The 22,352-nt window shown below is 39.2% G+C and overlaps 2 protein-coding genes across 8 annotated transcripts in view; one reads left to right on the top strand and one right to left on the bottom strand.

Annotated features, from left to right (window-relative positions):
- The first annotated feature begins 1,333 nt into the window (after nucleotides 1-1,333).
- LOC146468905 (mevalonate kinase-like) overlaps nucleotides 1,334-22,352 on the top strand; it is a 50,529-nt gene continuing 29,510 nt past the window's right edge. For 2 of the 7 annotated variants that reach the window (XR_014867349.1, XR_014867348.1), the window contains exons 1-11: nucleotides 1,334-1,482; nucleotides 1,600-1,747; nucleotides 2,530-2,683; nucleotides 2,863-3,173; nucleotides 4,530-4,575; nucleotides 4,986-5,076; nucleotides 6,643-6,733; nucleotides 7,198-7,253; nucleotides 8,608-8,761; nucleotides 11,479-11,609; nucleotides 16,015-16,150. Coding sequence is in view for 5 of the 7 variants with exons in the window: in XM_085124024.1 (XP_084980150.1) it covers nucleotides 1,405-1,482; nucleotides 1,600-1,747; nucleotides 2,530-2,683; nucleotides 2,863-3,173; nucleotides 4,530-4,575; nucleotides 4,986-5,076; nucleotides 6,643-6,733; nucleotides 7,198-7,253; nucleotides 8,608-8,761; nucleotides 11,479-11,588 (1,239 nt within the window). In the remaining 2 variants the exon portion in view is untranslated. Of the gene's footprint in view, nucleotides 1,483-1,599; nucleotides 1,748-2,529; nucleotides 2,684-2,862; nucleotides 3,174-4,529; nucleotides 4,576-4,985; nucleotides 5,077-6,642; nucleotides 6,734-7,197; nucleotides 7,254-8,607; nucleotides 8,762-11,478; nucleotides 11,610-12,758; nucleotides 12,954-16,014; nucleotides 16,796-22,352 lie in introns of those variants that run through there. The other 5 variants (XM_085124024.1, XM_085124023.1, XM_085124022.1 and 2 more) reach the window with 5 other exon arrangements.
- Nucleotides 12,889-20,652, bottom strand: LOC146468906 (dimethylaniline monooxygenase [N-oxide-forming] 2-like). The gene is made up of 3 exons (XM_085124014.1): nucleotides 19,402-20,652; nucleotides 14,306-15,012; nucleotides 12,889-13,263 (listed from the first exon to the last, which is right to left on the bottom strand). The coding sequence occupies exons 1-3, from the start codon at nucleotides 19,967-19,969 to the stop codon at nucleotides 12,889-12,891; spliced, it is 1,650 nt and encodes a 549-aa protein (XP_084980140.1). The 5' UTR covers nucleotides 19,970-20,652.

The following is a 22,352-nucleotide window of genomic DNA, read 5'->3' on the forward strand; positions in this document are numbered from 1 at the left end:
TAATGGTGGCGGCGAGGAGTGAGTGCGTGTGTGTGTGTGTGTGTGTTGGTGGGGCGGGGGGGGGGGGGGGTGCGACGTTATTTTTAACATAACAGAGGGGGGCTTAGAACTAATTTTTTAGTTTTGGAGGGGGGGGGGGTACTGCCTACGTTTTTGCTAGATAACTCTGGTTTTTCAGCCCCCCCCCCCTCCCCTCCTGATAATTATTGCACAGTCCCTTACACGACAGCGATATGATAGAGACCAAACCGGGAATCAACAGAATGCGGCAACCGTGGACAGCCGTTTCTACTGGTTGGCTCTTGTCACAGATCCTGCGTATACTTGCAGCATTTTCGTTCACGATCCTTTGCGGTTTATTCTTTTATTGTCACAACTACTTAAGTCAGGCCCGTAACTGAGGCTAAAATAACTAGGGGGGCCGAGCAAAATGGTTAAACAAAACTACTTCTCCCCCCCCCCCCCCCCCCTGCCCGTCACCCCAAAAAACAGTCGAACCTCGATTATCCGGACTATTCGGTTATCCGGACTTTTTTCTGTGGTCCCAATTTTACATGAATATTAATTAGTTGTGATCTTGAAAACTTAAAGTCACAAAAAGCCCAATAATCCTTTCAAAAGACTGTTGAAACAACGTATTATCCTTTACGCTTTTCAAAATTCGCAAGTGCGACGAGAAAAAAGAAATATCCTGATGCGTTCAGCTGATATCCAATAGGCTCATTTGTTACAGGCTGTGTAGATTTCACGATTTAAACGATGTTTTCTTTGTTGTAACCTTTTGTTTGCATTTCTATCTCATAAATATTCATATTTTCGATTATCCAGACTCTCGATTATCCGGACTATTTACCGAGGTCCCGACGAGTCCGGATAATCGAGGTACGACTGTATAACACAAATGTTATACTGATGAACAACTAATCTGAAGTCGTAGTAAATACACTTAATGTAGTTTGCGTCATCAGTGGGCAATTTTGGTTGCATGCTGCTCTATCACGTACGAACTTGGCCATTGTTACAAAAGGCCCTGTTCAGACTAGGTGCCAGTGCTAGGGCCCTCTGCCCGGGCACTAAAGAAATACCAACTTAAATTTAAACAGAACACTGCACTTGTGTAAGTTTGAAAAAAACACGTCTGTTTCTACCTTATTTAGACCTTGTAAGATATAAAAACAATAATTTCCACTGTGTAAATTTGGAGACCTCTAAATGCTAAATGCTAGCGGTACCAAATTAAAAAGCCCATTCTGCGGTAGAAATGTCTAGTCGAGAAGAACCTAGGCACTAATTTGTAGCGTTTGAGTCTTGGTGAGCACCGGGTCAGCGGTAATGTAAGATGGCGGCGACTTTTGTACTTGATGTTACTCGTTCTTCTTAGCTTACTTGTATATTGCAGAGTAGATGGATTGCCTTTCCATTAAAGTCTCGGCACCGGGAAAGATTATCCTTCACGGAGAACATGCAGTCGTTTACGGGAAGGTATGCAAATTTTCTGACCGTAGAAATAATCTTTCTCTCAACTGTTGCGAACAAGCTTATGTAGCGCGCGCGCTGCCAAAATAATCAGTGCTCTCTCCCGTTTTATATCTTCCACAGAAAGCTGTTGCAACCGCGATTGGTTTAAGGACTATATTAAAATTACAATCACAAGCAGATGACCTTGTCACTCTCCATCTGATGAGCTTCAACACCACTTGTAGATGGAAACCATCTGAGCTGTATAGAGATGCCACAAGGCTAATTGGTTTGTTTTTAGTTAATTGTTTATACGGTGAAGAGTGGGTAGGATTTCAGACATTTTTTAGCTCAGCCCCATGTATTAAAATTAATATAAATGCACTACTCTCATACTATCCCTCATAAACAAACAGTGGGTATGGATAGATATGGTTGAACATACTGCAAATACACTATAGCTATAGCTATGTGTGGACATCCTGGCTTATCTTCCTCAAATGTGGTGGAACATACATGTATACAGGGCAAAGTCTTTTACAGGATCACCATAGAGTTCGAGTCAAAAACTGTTTGCACAATTTTCCAGTAAACCATTTAATTTATTAGAATTATGGTTAAATATCTCACTGATCTCCAGCCAATCTCCTTTCCAGGATCTTAGAACTATTCAAAATAGCAGACAGAGGCAAAGACCCTAGGACATGCTGCAAAATATTCCTGCTGACCGTGAATTGTGGAGTATTTTGTGCCATGAAACACACTTCTTTCTTGTCTTTACCACACTTTTTCTGGTATCAAATATGGTATCCATCTGACGACCATATTTGATCCCAGAAGAAGTGTGGTAAAGACAAGAAAGAAGTGTGTTTTATGTGACAAAATACTACGTGATTCATGGAGTATTTTACGGCATGTCCCAGGGTAACGCTAAAGAAGTTCTTTAGTGTCAACCGTTTTTAATATTGCTAAGATGACAGTTGTCAAATGAGGTGGCTTGTGGCAAGTCTCCCTGGTAGCAAAATGACTGGATACCATTCAGATTGGTCTCTCTTTTTTCATGTACACAAGGCACAGATTTGTCCTGTTGCACACAAGAAGGGAGGAAGTTGTTCAGTAAGTTTGTGGATCATTGTGAGATCAAGGAAGTTGACAAGAAGCTTATCAAAGATGCTATAACGGTCTTTGTGTTCCTGTTGGGAAGAATTGTGGAAGATCTCAAAAGGTGAGATTTATTTGACTGTTTGCTTTCATCTCAAGAACCAGAACTTTTGTACAAATTATGCTGTTTATGTTGTATTATTATTTTGCCTTTAATTTGACACTCTTAAGGGGTAGAAAGTCAAATAAAATCCTGCTAAATGATTTTAATATTTACTTGAATATTTCATCCACAAAACACAGCATTCATTCCTTCTCAGTTGAAGTTAACACTACAATTCCAGTCGGAGCTGGTCTTGGGTCATCAGCTGCATACTGTGTTTGCCTGTCCACAGCACTTCTAGCAGCCACAGGGAAGATTCTGTTGTCTCAAGCACAAACTGTTGCCTCAGCCACCTGCCCTGGGGGCTCTAATGCCTCTGTAACTGATGCTTATCAAAGGGATGTTCCACTGTCTGCTCAAGACCTGGCATTGATTTGTAGATGGAGCTTAGAAGCTGAAAAGCTTATCCATGGAAAGCCATCTGGTATTGACAACTCTGTTTGCACATATGGTGGGTAGAAGTTGATAAAATTATTTTTTTTACGTAATTCTCCGCTGTTAATATGTAGTTCTTCTTACATGTAGTTTGGAAGGTATTAAAAGAGAAAGGATAATCCTGGTTGCTGTTATAAAAGTTGGCTTATAATATAATGACATAGGAACAGTAAGAAAAAGTCTGAATCTCACCCAATGGATTTTAGAACGGCCATGATACCCTCCAACTCCACCCCTCCCCCTGGCCCATAACTTTCTTCTTAGTTGTTAATTCCATTGTCAAAAAATCCAGGAACTGACATCAATTTTTAATTAATGAGTGTGATCTTCGGATAACCACCGTCCAGTTTTCTACCAAATGACTTCTTTTGTGCATTAAGAACATAGGAAAGCTAGTCAAAAGGGTTAATTACATTGTAAACAGATGTAACTATTTCTTCAGTGGATGCAGGGATGAGTTGAAGTTTGTCACACCCCCCCCCCCCCCTCTCCCTGGGTCCACCTCCCCCACCTTTTCTTCTTTTCTGTGAAGTTGTCTCATAGCTTTTCAGCCTCTTGAATTGTGTGATAGACCAGTAACTTTGGCCGTATTAAGAAAGTATAAGTTTAAGGTAGAAAGTACATGACTGTATTATTAACCATTTGTAATAAAATAATTGCTGTGGATGATAACTAGATTTATTCAAAAGAACAGGTGTCCGTGTAGATAGATAGATAGATAGATAGATAGATAGATACTTTATTATAACCATTGCAGCCATAAGCTGAATTACGGGAATTTACAAAGAGATAATAATAACAAAGAGAAAAAAGAAAATTATCTACATCTTAAAAACCTGGCTAAAATATAACAACAAAGGGGAAAAGAGAAAATATCTACATCTTATATACATGGCTAAAAATAAAACTGTTCTTCAAACGCTCGGTCTTACATAGGGGGAGAGTGAAATCATTTTTGCGTCTCAGTGCATATTTACAACTCTTCCTTTCAGGGAGGAGGCTATGGAGACTGTGGGTGGGGTTACAGACGATCTCGTCAAACAGATCGATTGAAATCTTTTCTCTCCTCTCATGAAGTTTCGGTAGGCCAACTGTTTCTAGTGCTACACTATATGACAGGTCAGGATAGATGATTCTGAATGCCCTTCTTTGGATCCGTTCCAAATCTACACTAATGTAGTTTGGTAGAGAACGATGGAATACAGGACTGGCGTATTCCAGGACGGGCCTAATACATGTCACATAGAATTGCACCGTGTAAGGTTAAGCGCCAGGTTTCAAGTTCATGTGTTATCTAACTGGTACTTGAAACAACAAGAGATTCCTTTGGCACTTTGGTAAAGTTCTTTCTATTTTTTTTTTCTATTATTAGGAGGAGTTCTTACATTCCAAGATGGCAACATCAACCATTTAACAAGGTAAATTTCATTAAATATCTATTAAACAATCACTTGATGTTTTATAAGCCAACAACAGATCTATGTGTATGTCTACTTAATATAAAAATTATTGTAATATTGTCACCTCTCACTTACATGTAGTGCTCCCTGCTTACACTGCCTGAGGCTGACGCCTATAATGGTCAACTGCCTGAGCTAAATAGATGGCAGTCATAGCTAAAGCTGAATTGTGAGCTTTAAAAATGTTTATGCCATCTAAAAGAACTAGCTTAAAAATGACTGAACCATACTGCAGTTGCTACATGTAGTAGAACCAAGTGTCTTTAAACCTTCAGCTGAAATACAAACTATTAGTAATGTTATAAAAAAAAATTAAGAGTATTGATATGCAGCACTGATGTCTCCAATTAATGACTGTTATTCCACAGATTTCCTCAACTAAAGATTGTTGTAACTAATACAAAAGTTCCTCGTAGTACAAAGGAGTTGGTGTCAGGTCTCAGAGAAAGATATCAGCAGGTTTGCCACCTTCACTGAAACAAACAATTGAAGAGACTCCTAGAAAAAAGGACGCAAGTGGCGATTTCACCTTTAAAATCCAATTTTCTCAAAAAACACTCTACTTTTGGCCTACATTGAGACTTGTCATCACGTCAGAATGTTTGCTTAGCTTTAAATAGAGAAGAAAAGAGATTGTACTTCAGTTGATTCAGTTTTTAGGATAAGCCCTTAATTAGCTAACTGGGCAAATTCAAGCCCTTAAGGACGGTGCCTACTATTGTTACTGCGCATACGTTCTGCGCATCTGGAGATACTCGGGTTTCCTATGGGTGGTGCCTACTATTACACAGATATTTTTGCGCGCTTTAAAACTATGCGGAGAAAGCAGAACTTAGCAAGTGATTTTGGTATCCAAAGAGAAAATTGGGGGTAACCATACATTTTTCAGAGATAATAAATCTTTAATTTGGAAAAAAGCACCATACATTGCTTTGTATTTTGCTGCTTTTTAGAATAATTGTTGCTTAGTTATCTCTAAAAAATGCGTGGTTACCCCCAATTTTCTTTTTGGATTTCAATACCCGCTACCAAGATCTGCTTTTCCCGCATAGTGAAAAACCGTGCAAAAATAGTTCGCTATTAGTAGGCACCGTCCTTAATTAAATCACAAGTGACCATAACATGGAACTACATTAAATTTAATATTTCTGACCCAATAACAAGTCTTTGTGCCAAAGTAGTCGAAGTAAATTTAGAGAAATCTGGATTCCAAGGCAAAATCTTCATTTGCATCCTTCAAATGAAATGAGTGAACTGCTTGTTCAACAGTCGTTCTAGTTAAGCTTGATGGAAGCCTAAGGAGGCTCACAACCGTTTCCTGCACTTCGCAGCACTTTCAATTTGATGGATCATTAGTTCCACTCTTTATCAGTTGATAATACAATATAATGGTGTCAAAGAAATGCCAAATCATTGGTGAACAAGTTATGGTCAGTTGTTTCGAAATAACAAGCCCCCCACCCACAATTTTAGCCTTTTGTGGTTATAACTCAAAACCGAGCTTGGTGACCGCCATTTTATATTATAGGACCATAATCAGCACGTTTAAATGCAACTTTTTGTAGAGTGTAAAAAAATATTGCAGGAGCTAGAGGTTCATGGCCACCTGGACCCCCTTAAATTTGGAAAAAGTAAGGTGGCTCCTAACCCCTCCCTTAAAGATATTGCCATAATTTATGGTATGGTACGTGTATCTTTTTCAAACACACTTACATGTTTGTCCAGAAAGTTACACAATGGAAATTTTGGCGAAATAATATTTTCATGACAATGAAGAGGAAAGAGTTTTGTTTTCAAGTATTAAAATAAAATTGCTGTCTTACAGTTTAATTTAAATCTTGTTTTCATGAATGCGTCAAGTGTTTTTTAATTATTAATATGGTGTGTCTGATCAGGTGACAGTCATGTCTTGCATGTATCAACTTTTGCTCTCTTTTTAAGTTTGTTTACACAATACTCTGATTTATTTTTATGGTCAGTGGTTAAATGAATAAACACTATACATTGTATATCATTCTGTAACAGCTCCCATCCATTTATAATCCTCTGTTTGATGCCATTGGTGCTATTGCAGAGGAGAGCTGTGCTTGCCTAGAGAAACTTTATCAGGCTCAAGGTAAGTGTAATTCACAATCTGAGCTTTAATAGTCAGCAGACCAGTATTTTTAAATCACCATGTGTACTTTTTTTTCTCACCATATAACTTTGTAGTCATATCTTGTAGTTTAACCCTGAATAACGTCATTTAAAAAAATGGAAAAATCTTGCCGTGTTATTCTCCTGATAAAGAACTTTAGAGCTCAGGCCTCTAAAAATGTCCAGTTACTAACAGTAGGCAGCATCATTAAAAATGCATTCATTTTCTGAAAGAAAGCAAAATGAAGGGGTGCATGGAATAAGGCCTTAACCCTTTAATCCCTAAGAGTGTCAATATTTGACAGATTTCTATGACTTTTTGACACCAAAATGTTCTTGAAAATTTAAAGGTCATGAGAGAGTATTTTTGCATGCAGTTCATTGACTAAAACAGTATTGTCCAGTTCCCAAGAAGAGTAATATTGTTCCATTCATTTTGATAAGCAGCTGAGGAAAAAGATGGTGACACAGAGAATCAGGAGCACTACTGTGTGCTAGAGGTGAGTGTGTAATTTCCTTTTGTCTTACTTTGTTTGATGCAAGTTCACTTCGGTCCGGGGGAAGAGGGCTACTCCCCTATATAAACTATATAGGCATATGCAGCCCCAAAGGGTATGGTTTTTAAGTTGTTTTGGTGTGAAGTAGGGTACAAATTTTAACCATTTTGGTCTGAAAACGGGTATGGATTCTAGAAACGAGGTCTGAAAATGGATATGATTTTTAGAGGCCAGGTCTAACAAAGGCGTAGCAAGTAATACCCCCCCCCCCCCCCACCCCAGGATTTCTGTCTAGATATTTCAGGAAAGGATATGCTTGAGACAGGTTACCACTGCAATCACTGTTTAACATATATTCTAGGAGCCTTACCCTCTCTATAAATTGCAGAAAGCAGATGTACAGATTACCAAATCTTCCTCAATAGGCCGTTTCCGAGTTGCCTTCAACCTCATTATGAATTCGAGGCTAAGTGCAAAGTTTTTGTCATGAAAATTAGTTTTCATTCATATGCAAACAAAACTAAATTTTCATATGAAAAGTTTTGCACTTAGCCTCGCTTTCAAAATGAGGTTCACTGCAACTCGGAAATAGCCTATTGATGTGCTGAACAGGCCAGTAAATTATAATCTAATTGCTTCTGCCATCAACTGAATCCAAGTGATAAATTTCTTTTACGCCACAAACCTGGATTTCAGTGCTCAACAAATAATTAAATTACTAAATGAAGGGCTGCCTGGAAAAAAGCCCTGAGTGACTTCTGATAAATAGCTCGATTCTCCTTCCAAATTTCATTGTATTTGCTTGTGAAACAAAAGGAGAATTTGACCTTACATCAAAAGTCACCTAGGGCCTTATTCCACGCACCCCTTCAAATGGTCAAGTGCTCTCCCACCAACAGACTTCTTGATCCATGTGTCTCTTCTCTGTTCCTGCATATGGACTCCTTCGAGAAAAACCTGGAACCCTAAAGTTTAAACTTTGTTCCAAGTCCTGCAAAATGTTCTTCTCTTTTATCCACGTTTGGATTTAAACTTTTGAATCTTTAATGACATGGTTGAACAAATTACAGGATGTATACAAGCTGGCATGCTATTAATGTTAAATACCATTTATAGACAACAAGGCACTCAAGGATTGAAACAATGTTGGTTTTTATTGATAATTTCCAAAAATCACTTTTACATGACACATGTATACCTGTTTTCAGGGACCTGACCAATTTTCTATCCTTACAATTAAATGGAAAACTACTGAAATTACCTTTAAAAGTACAAATCTTGTTAAACTGTGCCTTTTCTAAAACAAAGAAAATCACAAGATTCTGAGCTTCTTTCTTTTTCTTCTCTCTGCCAACAGAAACTTATTGACCTGAATCATCAGCTGCTTGTGACGCTAGGAGTTAGTCACAGCTCATTGGACCAGATATGTCACGTGACAGCCAAATATGGTATGCACTCCAAACTGACAGGAGCAGGTGGAGGAGGATGTGCTTTTACACTTGTCACACCAGGTAGACACTGGTGTGATTTGTAGTGTTGCACTGTGTGGTGTCTTGTGCAAGTTGTCACGCAATGGCTTTGCGTGACAAGTAATGTAAGGGCAGGGTTATCTTGTGTACATCTTTAAAAATTTCACTGTTTTCCTCTCGCAAAGTCAAAGTCGTTGTCTCCCAAGTTGTGCGAAACACTACAAAGTGTAACATACCTTACGTTTAATTCTGGAAATTGTATTCGTAACTCAATTTGGATGGGTGATATGTTTCGACACTAAATGTTTGCGAATTTGGTGAACTTGCTGAATCTGTCCGCTAATAAATAAGTGACATTTTCACTTCACAAAGATTTTGCAATAATACAAAACTCAACAATAACGTGAAAATTTGTTGTCGCAAAATTTCAAGTATCAAGGTTCCCCTTTGACACAAGTTGTAGAATGCAGTTCTACTATCTACAGCGATTGTAGTAACGTTTGAGTATTTGCACAATGTATATAACTCCCTTGTGTAGCTTTAGCTCTCGCGGGAGACTGCAAGCAGTCCCTTTCTGGTTAGTCGAGAGGGTGCTCGAGACTGGAGCGGGGAGAAATAAAAGAGAGAGTCCAGTTTTTTCGCGCTCGGCTATTTCGCGACACCTCTCGACTATCCAGAAAGTGACTGCTTGCAGTCTACTCTCGCGGCAATTCCACTTTTTGGCGAATCCGTAGCTTGCCCCAGGCCTTCACAGTCAGTTACCTTTTCAATTTAAGTATCCATGCTGCGTGCATGTATGTTTGCGTATTGATAACATTAAAACTTGAAAGACTAGCATCTCACCGATAACTCCATTTGTGTCAGAAACCGTAAATTCCAAGATTCATGAAGACAAGACTTTTCATTTAACCGTCGTCATCAACTTGGTATCAAGTCAACCATATAGCTTAAAAAAATTACGGGAGTTTCATATGTTTTGCGAACTGGCGGTTTTCGCTTGGCAGCATCGAATTTTTGCAGAATAAAAAGAGATAGATATTTTCTGGAGAGATTTATCTTTTGTAATTCCAGTTATTTGTAATCAGTTAATTCTGAAAACTTAGTTGAAGGGATTTCAAGAAGCACAAAACTGTAACGATTATATTAAAAGCTTCAATTTTCACTTAAGTGAACGTTTTTCTTGGAGGAATACTGTTAATAAAATCATACGCTGCAAAAATCATCTTTAACCGAAAAGCTGTCTTTGTACTGACGACCTAGAACCGATTTAAGTAACAACGACGGCGACGGCAACGACAACGCCGCAAAACAATAGGTGCGGTTACACTACAGCTCTTCCCCAAAGCTCCCCTCGGGTAAATAGCTTGGGTTGGGATTACTCTGGGTTTTGATCGATTTCATGCTTGCGGTTACACGCTGATAAATTGCCCGAGGGGAACAGTAAAGCTTTACCCGATTTGGCGGGAAACATTGATAAATGCAAACATGGATGACACGAACCGTGAAATGTTTTCGTTAATTCTGCTGCTTTTATTACAACTTCCACTTCAAATAGGTTAAGTAGTTCAGCAAATTATTTTAAGAAGAGAACGTCGACGCCAACGACAAATATCGTTTTTCCAGAGATTGCACTTTTTACTTTTTTATTTAAGAAGACGTTGAATCGTCGTTAGCCAACGTAGACGAGCTTGGGCGTTTCCGCGACCACAAAATTGGCTTCAGCGACTTTTGAACGAAAGGAATCTGAACCTCTGGTGGAAAAAGAACTTTCGCGTGTCTCGAGGCAGTTTTGAATTTATCTGCCAGCTTGTAGGCTCATACCTGGAACATCAAAACACCAGGATGCGAGAGGCTTTTCCGGTCGACAAGCGAGTAGCTGTTAGTTTATGGCGTGCTACCGATCATGTTGATTAATGATGGGACTAGCGAAACCTACAGCAATTAAATGCTGCCATGAATTTGTACAAGAAATCTGTAGCTTTCAAAACGAGTTTATAAAGTTCCCTTTTACATTTGAAACACATTTAAACGTATAACTATTACTTACAGAAACGCTTGAAAATCAACCGCGGTAGCGGGTAGGACTTGGCGCACAGCACGTAAACAACACGTGATTTCTACGTACATTTCACTTTCCCGTGATTGGTTGAGCCGCTTTGGGTTCTCCTTAACACATAGACCTTATCTCTGGAACTGTCATGGGAAATTCTTTTGTTCTTTTTGACGTATCCATGGAAATTTCCCCAAGGCAATTTCACTCTGGGAATGTCGGTTACACACAAAAAGTTGCTTCCCCGTGGGTAAGAGCGATTTACCCAAGGGTAAAATGGCCAGTGTACCCGCACCTAATAGGTTTAATAAGCAAAAACAATCGCTCTGCACGTGCGTTTTAGATTTTGATACATTTCTTTGCCGTCCTCTTCAAAACGTGAAATGATTAAATTCAAGGTTTTGTGGAGAACGTCAACACCGTGAATTTTTTATTTTCTTAACTTGAACGCCACTCTTACCAGTTTGGTTCCTGGGTAGTTCGCCGTTTCCGTAAAAAGTTGAACGACTTGACTCGCGAAGTAGCAAAGTTATATTTTCAGGTGACGGTTTCGTTAGTGTTGCCGTTGTCGCTGCTAAAGTTCCCTTATGTTACATGGCAATGATACCTTTGTCTGCAAATTCGATTTCTTCCAAGATATATTTTCCGTGTCATCATTTAGGCAGGGTTAAATAAAATCTATTCAGTTCTCAAATTATTTTTTCACCAGGAACAAGTGAAAAAACACTGAGTGACGTCATTCATGAACTGACCAATGAGGGCTTTGAAGTTTGGGACACGTGTCTTGGCGATCAAGGGGTGACCCTGCGGATGCTCTGACCCTCCCCTTCCTAGGGACAAGTAAGTCGTGTTCACAGAGTCTGAAGTAATAAACTTATTAGTTTTTCTATTTAGTTAATCGTGCGAAATATTCGTTTTGCGTTTCCCGTGAGAATGGCTTACCAAATAAAACGAAAACGCCTTATCGCGATTTAAATAAAACTTTATTCTCGTAATAATAGTGATTTCTATGTGGAAAATACTGAACTCAAAAACGCATTTAAAGCTACTTACTAATAGCAGTGTTGCTCAATAGAGAATACCAGTGTCCGTTCCTGCTATCTTAGGATAAAAGGCTGCCATCTACTTGGTACCTTATATAATTGTTATACATGTAACTTGCACCCCTTGCTAGTCAGTTTTTTTGTTACAGTTGTGGAACATTTTGTTCACCGCTCGAGATTATTATGAGGTACTCTGTATTTTGCTGTTATCCCTCGACACTAATCTGTTACGTATGCAAGTGACGGTTTTGAATGTTTTACTCTCAGAACTAAATTAACGTAAATGTGATTTCACCTCTTTTGACTTTGAGTTGGTGGATAAAATCATAAAAGCATTGCCTTTATTTTCTCTGACGCTGTTAATTATGCTGTACAAATTGGCTCAGTGAAGCTTAAGTCTGCGACCATTCAATGAATTAAAGCTACTGAGCAGCACTTTCCTGCGGTTTTGCTAATGTTGTATAAGGTGGTTTTCACTTTATGCTGTGAATGAAATCTAATGCTATTTATTTCTACGTTCTTGTATTGTATTTGTGCTTTTGCTTTAAGTTTCTCAAAACGTAACTGAATGCCGTCAAATTTGAGCCGTGGATCTATTTTTTTACAGCAACGGATGCAGGCGTCCTGTACAATGTATGATTCTAATATAATAAGCGTGAAACAATCTTCTGCATGAGCTGTGTGATGCTCTTCTTTGTTATGTAGCTGCCCAGATGTGTCGAAACGGAACTTTTACGTTTCTTAATTGTCCAGAGATCTATAAACATTAAAAAAATATACATAATGTCAATCCGTTTCGAATGAGCTATCGGCTGCGGTTCAAAAATAATAGTTTAATTTCGGAAACGTCAAGGTAGCCACATAATCGTTTTCTCTTGCAGAATGTCAGTTCGCAAAAATATATTCAAAGTGGCCTCTAAGCACAGTTCTGTTTCATCTCTCACAGCGTCCGTGACCCGTTTCCCAATACATTCTAATCTTGTACTGTTCTTGTGCATCTGGGGTGTTCTCTTCCCAGCGTGAGAAGACTGAGTTACGAGTCCTCATAGCGTGTTTGATCCCGCGGGTATCACAGTTCATCGTCCCGCTCGCAGCCACCCCCAGACTGCGTCCCATTCAACGTTCAGATCCTGGCACAATTCTCTAAGGGTGGCTACAGTAGCAAACAAACACACCAACTTCAACAGCTGTACGAGGATCTGATTATTGGTTCCAGTTGTTTGATTTCTTCTCTTCTCAACATTTGGGAACATATTGTTGCTGTATGTTTCTTCTATGACTTGTTTGGCTCCTGCCCACGCTCCGGGTCCCATTAAGCGGTACTGGGCTGCACAACAGGGTCCAAAATAGCACTTGAGGGCTAGGAGAGGGTCCCTGAAAAAGAGCATTCTGAGGTTTGGTTTGCAGCCGACCAACTCTGCCATCCGGTCCTTGTACGGAATGCTGGATACCTGCGGAGTAAGCAACAAGAAATGGCTCTTATAGTGTCTTCTGTTTGGAACAAATGATTGTATACATAGCTTATTCATGGGTAGGAAAGATTCAGAGATATGTTTTTACAAAGAGAGATGTTCCAAGGAAGACTAGAGCAGAAAAAAATTGGAAGATTGTACAACGGACGTTAGTATATCTGATTTGAGAGAAACCCAATGGTTGCTTGGAAAGAGCTCGCAGAATATAGATAAAATACTGACTATATGTGTTTGTAGATCATCTAATGAATTTTTGTGATAAAGAATTATTAGTGGTATCATTGAATTTTTTTTACAGTAGTCAACCAAAGAACGAAACATTCTAGACAAAATGATTAGGTGTATCTATTAGTAGATCAAATAGACCAACTTGGCTACGGGGCCTAGGGGGATGCAACAACAGAAATGGGCCATTTCCGAGTTGCTTTGAACCTCATTATGAAAGCGAGACTAAGTGTAAAGTTTTTCATATGAAAATCAGTTTTCATTCATATGCAAACAAAGCTAATTTTCACATGAAAAGCTTTGCACTTAGCCTCGCTTTCATAATGAGGATCAAAGCAACTCGGAAATGGCCTATTACATTAAGGCTCAGAGGTGAATAATTAATTTCTTTTGTTTTATTCCCCTGAGCCTACTAGCCAAGCTAGAATTTTCTTATATCGTAATTGGTCTATTAATTTTCATGGTAAAGATCAATTAATAAATTAGCTAGATAATGAGCAGACAAGTTGGATTTTACAAATTGGTCGACAGAGTCGTCGACTGATGAAAGATCAAAAAGGACTAAACAATGCAAAAAAACTATGTTGCTACTTTCTGTTGTCGAGTGTCTTGTGACAAAATACACGAACCAGATTGAAGGCCGGCACTGCCATTAAAGGGAAAGGCACTTCTAGCCCTTGCGTGAAGGAAGCCTAAATTGTAGTACTGTTATTTTAAAATCGGTCAAGAAACCCCTTTCTGGCCTTAGTGCCATGCCTTGCAGTGATTTTGGTTTAAATTAAATCCATGTTCGCACCTGGATAGTGAGTCGCCTTGAGGCGAAAAACACTTCTCTGAGCATCTTTTTCTCCAGTCCAATGTCATGAAGCATAACTTCTCTGCTGGGTAACCTGGCCAAGCCCTTGAACACGCGCGTCACCCACCGCGCCTGCAGCTCTGCCGCGGGAAAAAATGCACCGGAGGACTGGATCAGACCCACTACAGCAAGGGTTGGCTTGGGGTGGTGGGGTGGGAACACTTGATTGTAAAGCGCCACGTTGTTGTCTTCAACCGGTAGGATATATTTATCCTTTATGAACTCAAAACCGATATCATATCCCGTGCATGATATGACTGCGTCCAAGTTATCCACCTTAGTTCCGTCGGAGAACACAACTCCTGTCTTGGTAAAATAGGATACGCCGGGTTTCAGATTAACAGTCCCGGTGGCAATACGAAGTGGGAGGTCGTCGCTGATGACTGTAGGGGCGTTCAGAATTCCGTGCCGCGGGAGAAGCCCGTATGTTTCGTGGTCGAATCTTTTCTGAGCACCTCGCCGTGCCAACCATTCTTTTATCTTGGTGGGAAGATCTTGAAAGAACCTCGTTTCCACTTTCTGGTCCCATGGCAACCCGCGCTTTTCGAGGCGGGAAATCACCCAGGCCCCTCTATGAGTGCTAAGGTAAACTTGGGAGGCGTGGCGACTTAGCTCAACGGCAATGTCTGCGGCAGAGTTACCAAGGCCTGAAAAGAGAATAGTTTTGGCGATCAAAAGTTTTGTCAGTTCAGTATTAAAATTTAAGTAATATTGCCCTTAAGCTTTAGGTATTGGCAGTTTGTTTGAGTCCAGATGGATATTTGTTTGCATCAGTGAATGTTGAAATTCCCTGAGTGTGTACTGGAAATAGAAGACATACTATCGGCTGTTGTCCAATGGAGCATTTTCTTTTGACGTCACAGCCGATATGTTGGTGTGCTAGAACAGTAGGTTTTCAATAATTTCCTTTTGTGACGTACACCAATTTGGCCGCCATGCCTTTTCTCACGCGAAGTGAAAACGCTCTATGGAGTGTTTAAGTTTGTTTTACTGTGTTTTGTGGTTGGCGAGTAAAAAATCGCGCCACTTTTCAACAAATTAGAAGCCGAGGAAAACTTAAACCGACTGTTAGCTTCATTGCTTGTTGTTGCTTCGAAATGAGGTTTGTCTATGTTGTTTGCGTTTATTGCGACTGACCAGAGATTTAAATTGGTCTTTGACACTCAATTCTGTGGAAAAACAGTAAGGGCTGTTCAAACCATTGGAGTATTGTCGCTTTGTTTCCAACAGGGTCTGTATGAGGTTAACTGATACCTGAGAATTGGCCATAATTTTGACTGTCACCTGAGAAATGGAAGATTTTTTAACTAATAGCTGAGAAACGTTAAGAAAACTGTTAGCTAAGATGGCTAAACTTTGCCCGAGTTAAGTGGGAATTTCGGCTTGAAAAAAGCTTGCCAGTAACTCTGGAGGGTTAGTTGTTAACAAAGATAACTTGGGGCTCCTCACTCGAAACTGTTCCGGAAATCTTCGGACGATACTCGACACAGCTCGGCTAATGAGAGGGACACCGTGGATACTATACAAAACCGCAAAGCACGCCCGTCAAAATTAACAGATAGCTGGGAAATGGCTTCAATTTTAACTGATAGTTGAGAATCCAGCACCCCATACAAACCCTGTTATATTTTTGGCTTTTATACAGGTAGGTAAAGACGACCCACAGGTGAGCTGGACCTCAACCCGGTTTCTGTGGCAGGAAGCAACTAGGAGTTAGCCCGCCTTAAGATGTTAGGTCCAATGTGGCGCGCTAACTGCTAACTACACCACCTCCCCTTCACAGAGGTACGAGTGATGAGCCCTCTATTTAAAGCTAACCAATCAGCATAAACATGCTTTTGTCAGCCAATCAGAGAGAAGACTGAAAACAACGATGAGTTGGCTTCTGCGTGATTTCACGCATGGCGCAAGTCGCACGCCTTAACTGCGAGGTTTGATTGGTTCTTTGCTTAAATGCATTACTTCCACTACTGTCATTGGCCGGATGTGAACATCGTAAGGCATGAAATTTTTCGGCGAATTAGGAATATTGGGCGACTTTTCGCTAGGTCCGAAAAGTATCCCTTGAGAGCCCCTACGTTTTGTGTAGGAAAGAAAACGTGGGTGAACTGTATACTGCGGACACATGACTTAGCATATCATTAAAGTATGCAAGGAAGACTTCTTTTAAAAAACAAAACACATTCTTTGTATTTCCTCAAATTGCGAAACATCGATGTGCATTGATATTCAGGTTCGAAAGGAATTGGGCATTTTGCCGCTGCGTCTTAATGCCAAAAGAATACCGAATAAAGAGGCGCCTGCTTTATTTTTCTGCTGCAATAGCGAAATAAAACTCAGCTCTCCTATTACAATCGCCAAATTTCGACTCAAGATTTTGGGTTTCTGCCGCTGATGCACTACACAGGTGAATGGGTAACAAAGCGTTTAAAACATGTCTTGTTATAAGACTGCCCACACGAACGCTTAAAAGAAGCTGAGATTGTCTTCCAGTTTCCAGGTTACTATCTAGAGTGAAAGAGAAAAGTTTTTTGTTTTTTTTTTTACTCTTCTTGTCACATCAAGAAGAAATCTATGACCTGCAGGTATTCGGCTCATTTATGCAATAGAACAATAACAATTGTTGGCGAAATACTAAACTTTCACAACATAAATGCTGAACCTGATCTGAAGCAATACAGGTTTTTTTGCGGGTTTTCTTGTTGCAAATGTCTGGAATTAGTGACATTCAATTAGTAATTTGAAATGGTTAAGTAAATTTTTGTGGAATCCTGATTTTTTTTCCGGATCGTAAAAAATTATTAAACCTCGCTAACGGATCTTTAGTTGTGCTTTTACGTGGGAAATCTCTCTTAAGAATAATGGATGTTTTAAAGACGTAAATCGTGAACGCTCCTCAATCTGTTAAATTTGAAAGTTTTGGCGAATTTTTTTTAAAGAACCCCGGCCGCTCCGCGCGATGAGAATGACTTCCTTTGCTGGTTTCATCTTGCTTAGGGAAAGAGCTCTACTCTCAGAGACAGCAACAATAAAACAAAGAAATACTGTGGAAAAGTTTCTTTAGTCTTTCTTCAGTCTGTTTGACCGACTGATTGCAAACAAGAGTCCGCGACCTAAATTCACACTGAAGTTATATTTTGCCTTGAACTTGCAGGTCATATTAAGCCATCTTCAAAGAGGACTCGATAATTACTAGCTTGCATCCTTTAGAATACAATTTATTACAGTTTAAAGACTTTAAAAATTGCCTAGTTGTAACTGGTGATCTCTAAATTACTCAGTTAATTTTTGAGTACTTTAAAAGCGTACTTAGACGAATTGCAGCCGAATTCCAAAAGCACTCAAATTTTCGCTTTTATATTGGTCGATATTTTTCTACTTAATATGCCTGTTAACCGCACTACTACGATAGAAATTATGATCAGTTAATTTGTTTTTCGATAGATTTCATCGAGGCTGATGACCTCCACGTGTGGAAAAAAATTTTCTTGGCATATTAACCGCGAACTTTTCGCACGACAAAAAGGAAAGCAAATTAGCGGACGTGCCAGAAGTCCAGTATCTTAAATCACTGCTTTCTATTCAAGAATTTGCTCAATCCTGACCTCTTAATGCAGTCATTGTTCGTTCGAGGCTAATGTCCTGTTTCCAAGATACAGACAAGAAACTAAACGATCAACCTCGATCTTGTTCAATATTTGAAATGAAGATACTCAATCTTTCATTTCTCAGTTCAAACTTTTCGTGTCGTTTTTCCAGCTCCTGCTAAGCCGTACAGTAAAATTGCAGCTTCGCCTGACAGTGCAGTCACCTTAAGGCCTCTAAATGTTAGAACCAAACTATAGAATAAACGGCCCAAAAAAATTGTTGCACAATACAGCTCCAAAGTTTGAAAGTTCTTGCTATCGAGCATTTATCTAAAGATCACTGATCATTGTTAAGTTTGACAGAAGACTTTACCTTTTTCATCCGAATCGTCACACTTTAGGATTTCATTTAGAAACTCGAGTTTCTACAGAGCTGGCCATGATTTGCAGGATGAAAAAGTTCAATACAACAAAATGGCAAGTAAAACTACGATTGAAGGTTTTAGTAAGGAATGTGGTTGGATTGGTCAATAATGGTTCTGCCTTAGAATATAACACTGGATTTAATGAAAAGCACCATTTTCGAGAAAATTTTGTACTGATAAACTTGCGTCCAAGATTTGGTTTAGTGTTTGAAGTGATCCTTTTTACTTAAAGTACAATTAGCTTGTTTGAGAACGACAAAGCTAATTTGAGAGAATATTGGATTTGTTAATGGTGATATTATATCTGAGGTTTTTCCGAATTAGTGAATTGGTAGAGGAAACGTGTGCTTAATGAGTCTTTGATTTGAAGTGAAACTTAAGTCCACTTTGTTTTCCTGGAACCAACCTTTTTGTGCTTTTCGTGTTTTAACCATATCGTGAAAGAAGAAGGGTTTGTATCAAAACAAAGTCATCTCTAGCTTCCCTTCCGCTGAAACGCCATGTTACTAATTATACAACTTTAAAATGGGATTTGCATAATGACACAATAGGCTTCGAAATTACGAGCCTCGTTAATAACGCTATAAAGAAGGAAAAGTCGTGAAAATGCAAGTATTTCTCCTTTGTGAACCAATCGGAAAGACTTACAACCGGCGACAATTGTTTGGTAAAAAAAAAACTGCCTGCAGTCTGTAGAAGGCACATCCGCGTGGTCAGAAAATGTTTGTTGTTATTAGTTAAAACCTGGCCGATAACGAAGTGATAAGTCAATGTATTTAATTCGTCAAGAGTATAAAGCTAAGAACTGAAAACCGCGAGTTACCAGTAGGAGTCGAAGCTTTGACTTTCCACTCACTGAAAGAATACATGCCTTTGCCACTTAACAAGAGGAAGACGTGGGGAGCTGCATCATTTCAAGATACTGGTTGGATCAGTAATTTTGAAGTCATTTTTTTGTGGTGGTTGATAGCAACATAATGACTCGCTTTGTCGCAACACTTTCTGATGCTAACTATTCACTTACCTATCACGAGAACCACTTTTCCTTCATATCCGCGATAGCTCTTGTACGCATGACTGTGAAGCTTTTGCCCCTGGAAGCCATCAAGCCCTTTAAACACCGGAAAGAATGGCTTTGACAGGTGACCGTTGCAAATCATAACAGCGTCAAAAATGTGCTCTGCCACGTTTCCGTTCACATCCTGGTGGCGAACCCTCCATTGGCCTGTTTTCCTATGGTCCGGGGTACGGCTTATTTCAAGTACGGTGCTTTTAAAGCGAATGTACTGAAGCAAATTAAAATGCCCAGCGTACATTTGAAGGTATTCCACGACATGGCCGTGAGGCATGAAGGGCGGGAAATGCTTCGGCGCGGGGAAATCCGAGAAGCAGGTCATCTCTTTACTGGTGTTAATAACGGTTGACTCGTAAACCGAGCCATTGTTTACGCTCGAATCCTCAACCTCAGAAAATTTCCACAGGCCGCCGATACCAGCGCTTTTCTCAAAACAAACTGGCTCGAGACCCTCCTCCAAGCAGCATTTTATGGAAGCTAAACCGCTTACCCCAGCGCCTATTATGGCTATCTTCATCGTAAACCGTCGTCCACTATCTTCGTTTATCCTCGGTGAGTACAGAAAACTCACTCCCTACGCTCGTAAACGTCTTCCTTTTCGGAGCTTAAATGTCGAGTGTGTGGCCCTTCTCGGTTAGAATCAAACTAACAGCACTCTTGTAAAGCATTTGGTTATAATTAACTCTTGCCCTTGGTATATTGCCCTCCAAGCGCTAAAAATCTTTGTTTTTCGATATTGCATATTGCGCTTCTTTTGTGATAAAATCAGGGGGTATTTGACAATATTGTCCCTCCAATTTCCACGTATTACAATACCTCCGAGGAAGAGATTACGAAAGATACTATACGTGCTCAAAATGGTAGAAATTCTAGTAAACTCCAGAAACAGTCTTTGTTGTATACCATTCCTTTTTTGGTATCATAACAAGTAACTATTTCCAAAAGAACGAAAACTGTAGAATTACGTGACTTCCGTCAGAAAAACGAAGGCTTTTTACACCTTTTGCGTAGAACAATAGCTTTTAGGAAACAATCACCAAACGACTAGAAATTGACTGCGAATTTCCAGCCACTGAAGTCATTGCTCCATTAATTTCTACTGATAAAAACTTCTCAAGACAAGTGAAAATCATTTACAGGTATTTTATCTCGGTAAACTTTTGATTACCATAAACCCAGACAAGACTATATTTTTTCTGTGTTTTGGTCTTTCATCTTTAAACCGTGGGTTTGTAACGCATCAATATTTCGATTACCGCTCCAACAAAAGTTAGTGGTTTGTAATGTATACATTTCGCTGAAACTCAACAAAACCGCATAAAATCACTGGCACGAAACTCAATGACGCAAACGTGTTATGGAATGCAGTTTATAGCCAAACCTTTTTAACAGTGCGTTAGACGGCGGTAAAGTCGCTGAAACAAGGGGTCGGAATGTTTGAACTATGTTGATCTACATATTAAAGGAACAGTGTCCAGTTTGGCTGACTGATATATTACGAAGTTTTCTATAAATAAGACCAGCAGCTTCTTTTAGAAATCCTAAAACTTGAAGAAAAATAGCCAATTGAAAGAGGCTAAAGCAAAGATATATAAACTATAAAAGAGATGTAACTAATAACCGCTAAAAGTTTCAAAGCTTTAACATTAGACTGCCAGTTTTGATTTTGCTCCACCTATCCCGAACTTCAAATTTTGATGAACTGTAATCCACTTCTTTCTTTGTAATCCTGCCAACCCTTCTCCCGACGCTACTGTTGTGCTTTTCTGTTGGAATAATTTTTATCTAATTCAATTCTATATTTGGTAGTATTTGACTATATAACGAGACACATCGGTAACGACCGAGAACTATCAGAATATTGAGCTTTCAAGAGTGTTATGTCAAAACAATGAAGAAACTAAATAACAGAAAGAGAATTTATCGGACACATACTATTGCTGATTTTTTCTCTTAGTTTTCACAGCGTTTTCATTAATAAAACAGCTGTAGAGCTGATCGTAGAAAGAGCGTCCCGCAAAAAATCGATCAAAGTTTCGCTCGGCTAATTTCCATGTTGTCAGATGTTTCTTAAATCATCGTCAAAAATGTAATTATTTTTCCAGGGAAACTGCGTGGTTTTAAAATTTATTTCATCGGTTTATTCGACAGCTACTGTACCACAGAACAAAATGGCTGTTAAAAATTCTTGAATACGTTTTGAAAACTCAGACAGGATACTGTCTAATTACCTCTAAATCGAAGAATCAATGTGGCAATTAATCAATGATCATCGGAAGACGATCAACATAAATGATAACCTAATCTTAAATAATCATAGAAAGGAGAAGGTTTGTTTGTCTCTGTTATTGGATTAAAAAAAAGTTAATAAAAGTCAAAAGCTTAAAGTTAAAAAGGCGACAAATGCCCCGTACAAATCTCTTGCGCTTTCACTTAGCTTGTTTTGTGCTAGCTCTGTCTGGCGAAGTACAATTCTTCAGACTATTCAACGCGGATACGTCGTTGAAGATCTGGAACGTGTTATAATTAGAAACTTCTTAGGAAGTTACACTTATACTGAAACGTCATTATTCTACATTTCTTGTTCGCTGGTCCGGTTCTTACGTAATCACCTTTTTGTCCCACCCTCTTCTAGCAAGCGACTTTAAACGTTGCCATGACATTCGGATGTACAACCTTTAATTGTTTGGTCTTAAGACGTAATTGACAAAACCGGATAAACCGCGATAAATTATTCACGTTTGTCCTTCATCCGTATTAATCGAAAGTAGGAGACTTCAAGTCAAGATATTCGCGTAGTTAGACACAAACATAAATGTGCGATTTTCTGACGCATTAAATTTTTGTTAAAACGTGGAACTAAATGTAGGGAAGTGAGAAGTTCATGCTGGAATAATGAA

The sequence above is a fragment of the Pavona decussata genome, unplaced genomic scaffold (genome assembly GCF_977016875.1).
Source record: "Pavona decussata unplaced genomic scaffold, jaPavDecu1.1 SCAFFOLD_128, whole genome shotgun sequence".
NCBI lineage: Eukaryota > Metazoa > Cnidaria > Anthozoa > Scleractinia > Agariciidae > Pavona > Pavona decussata.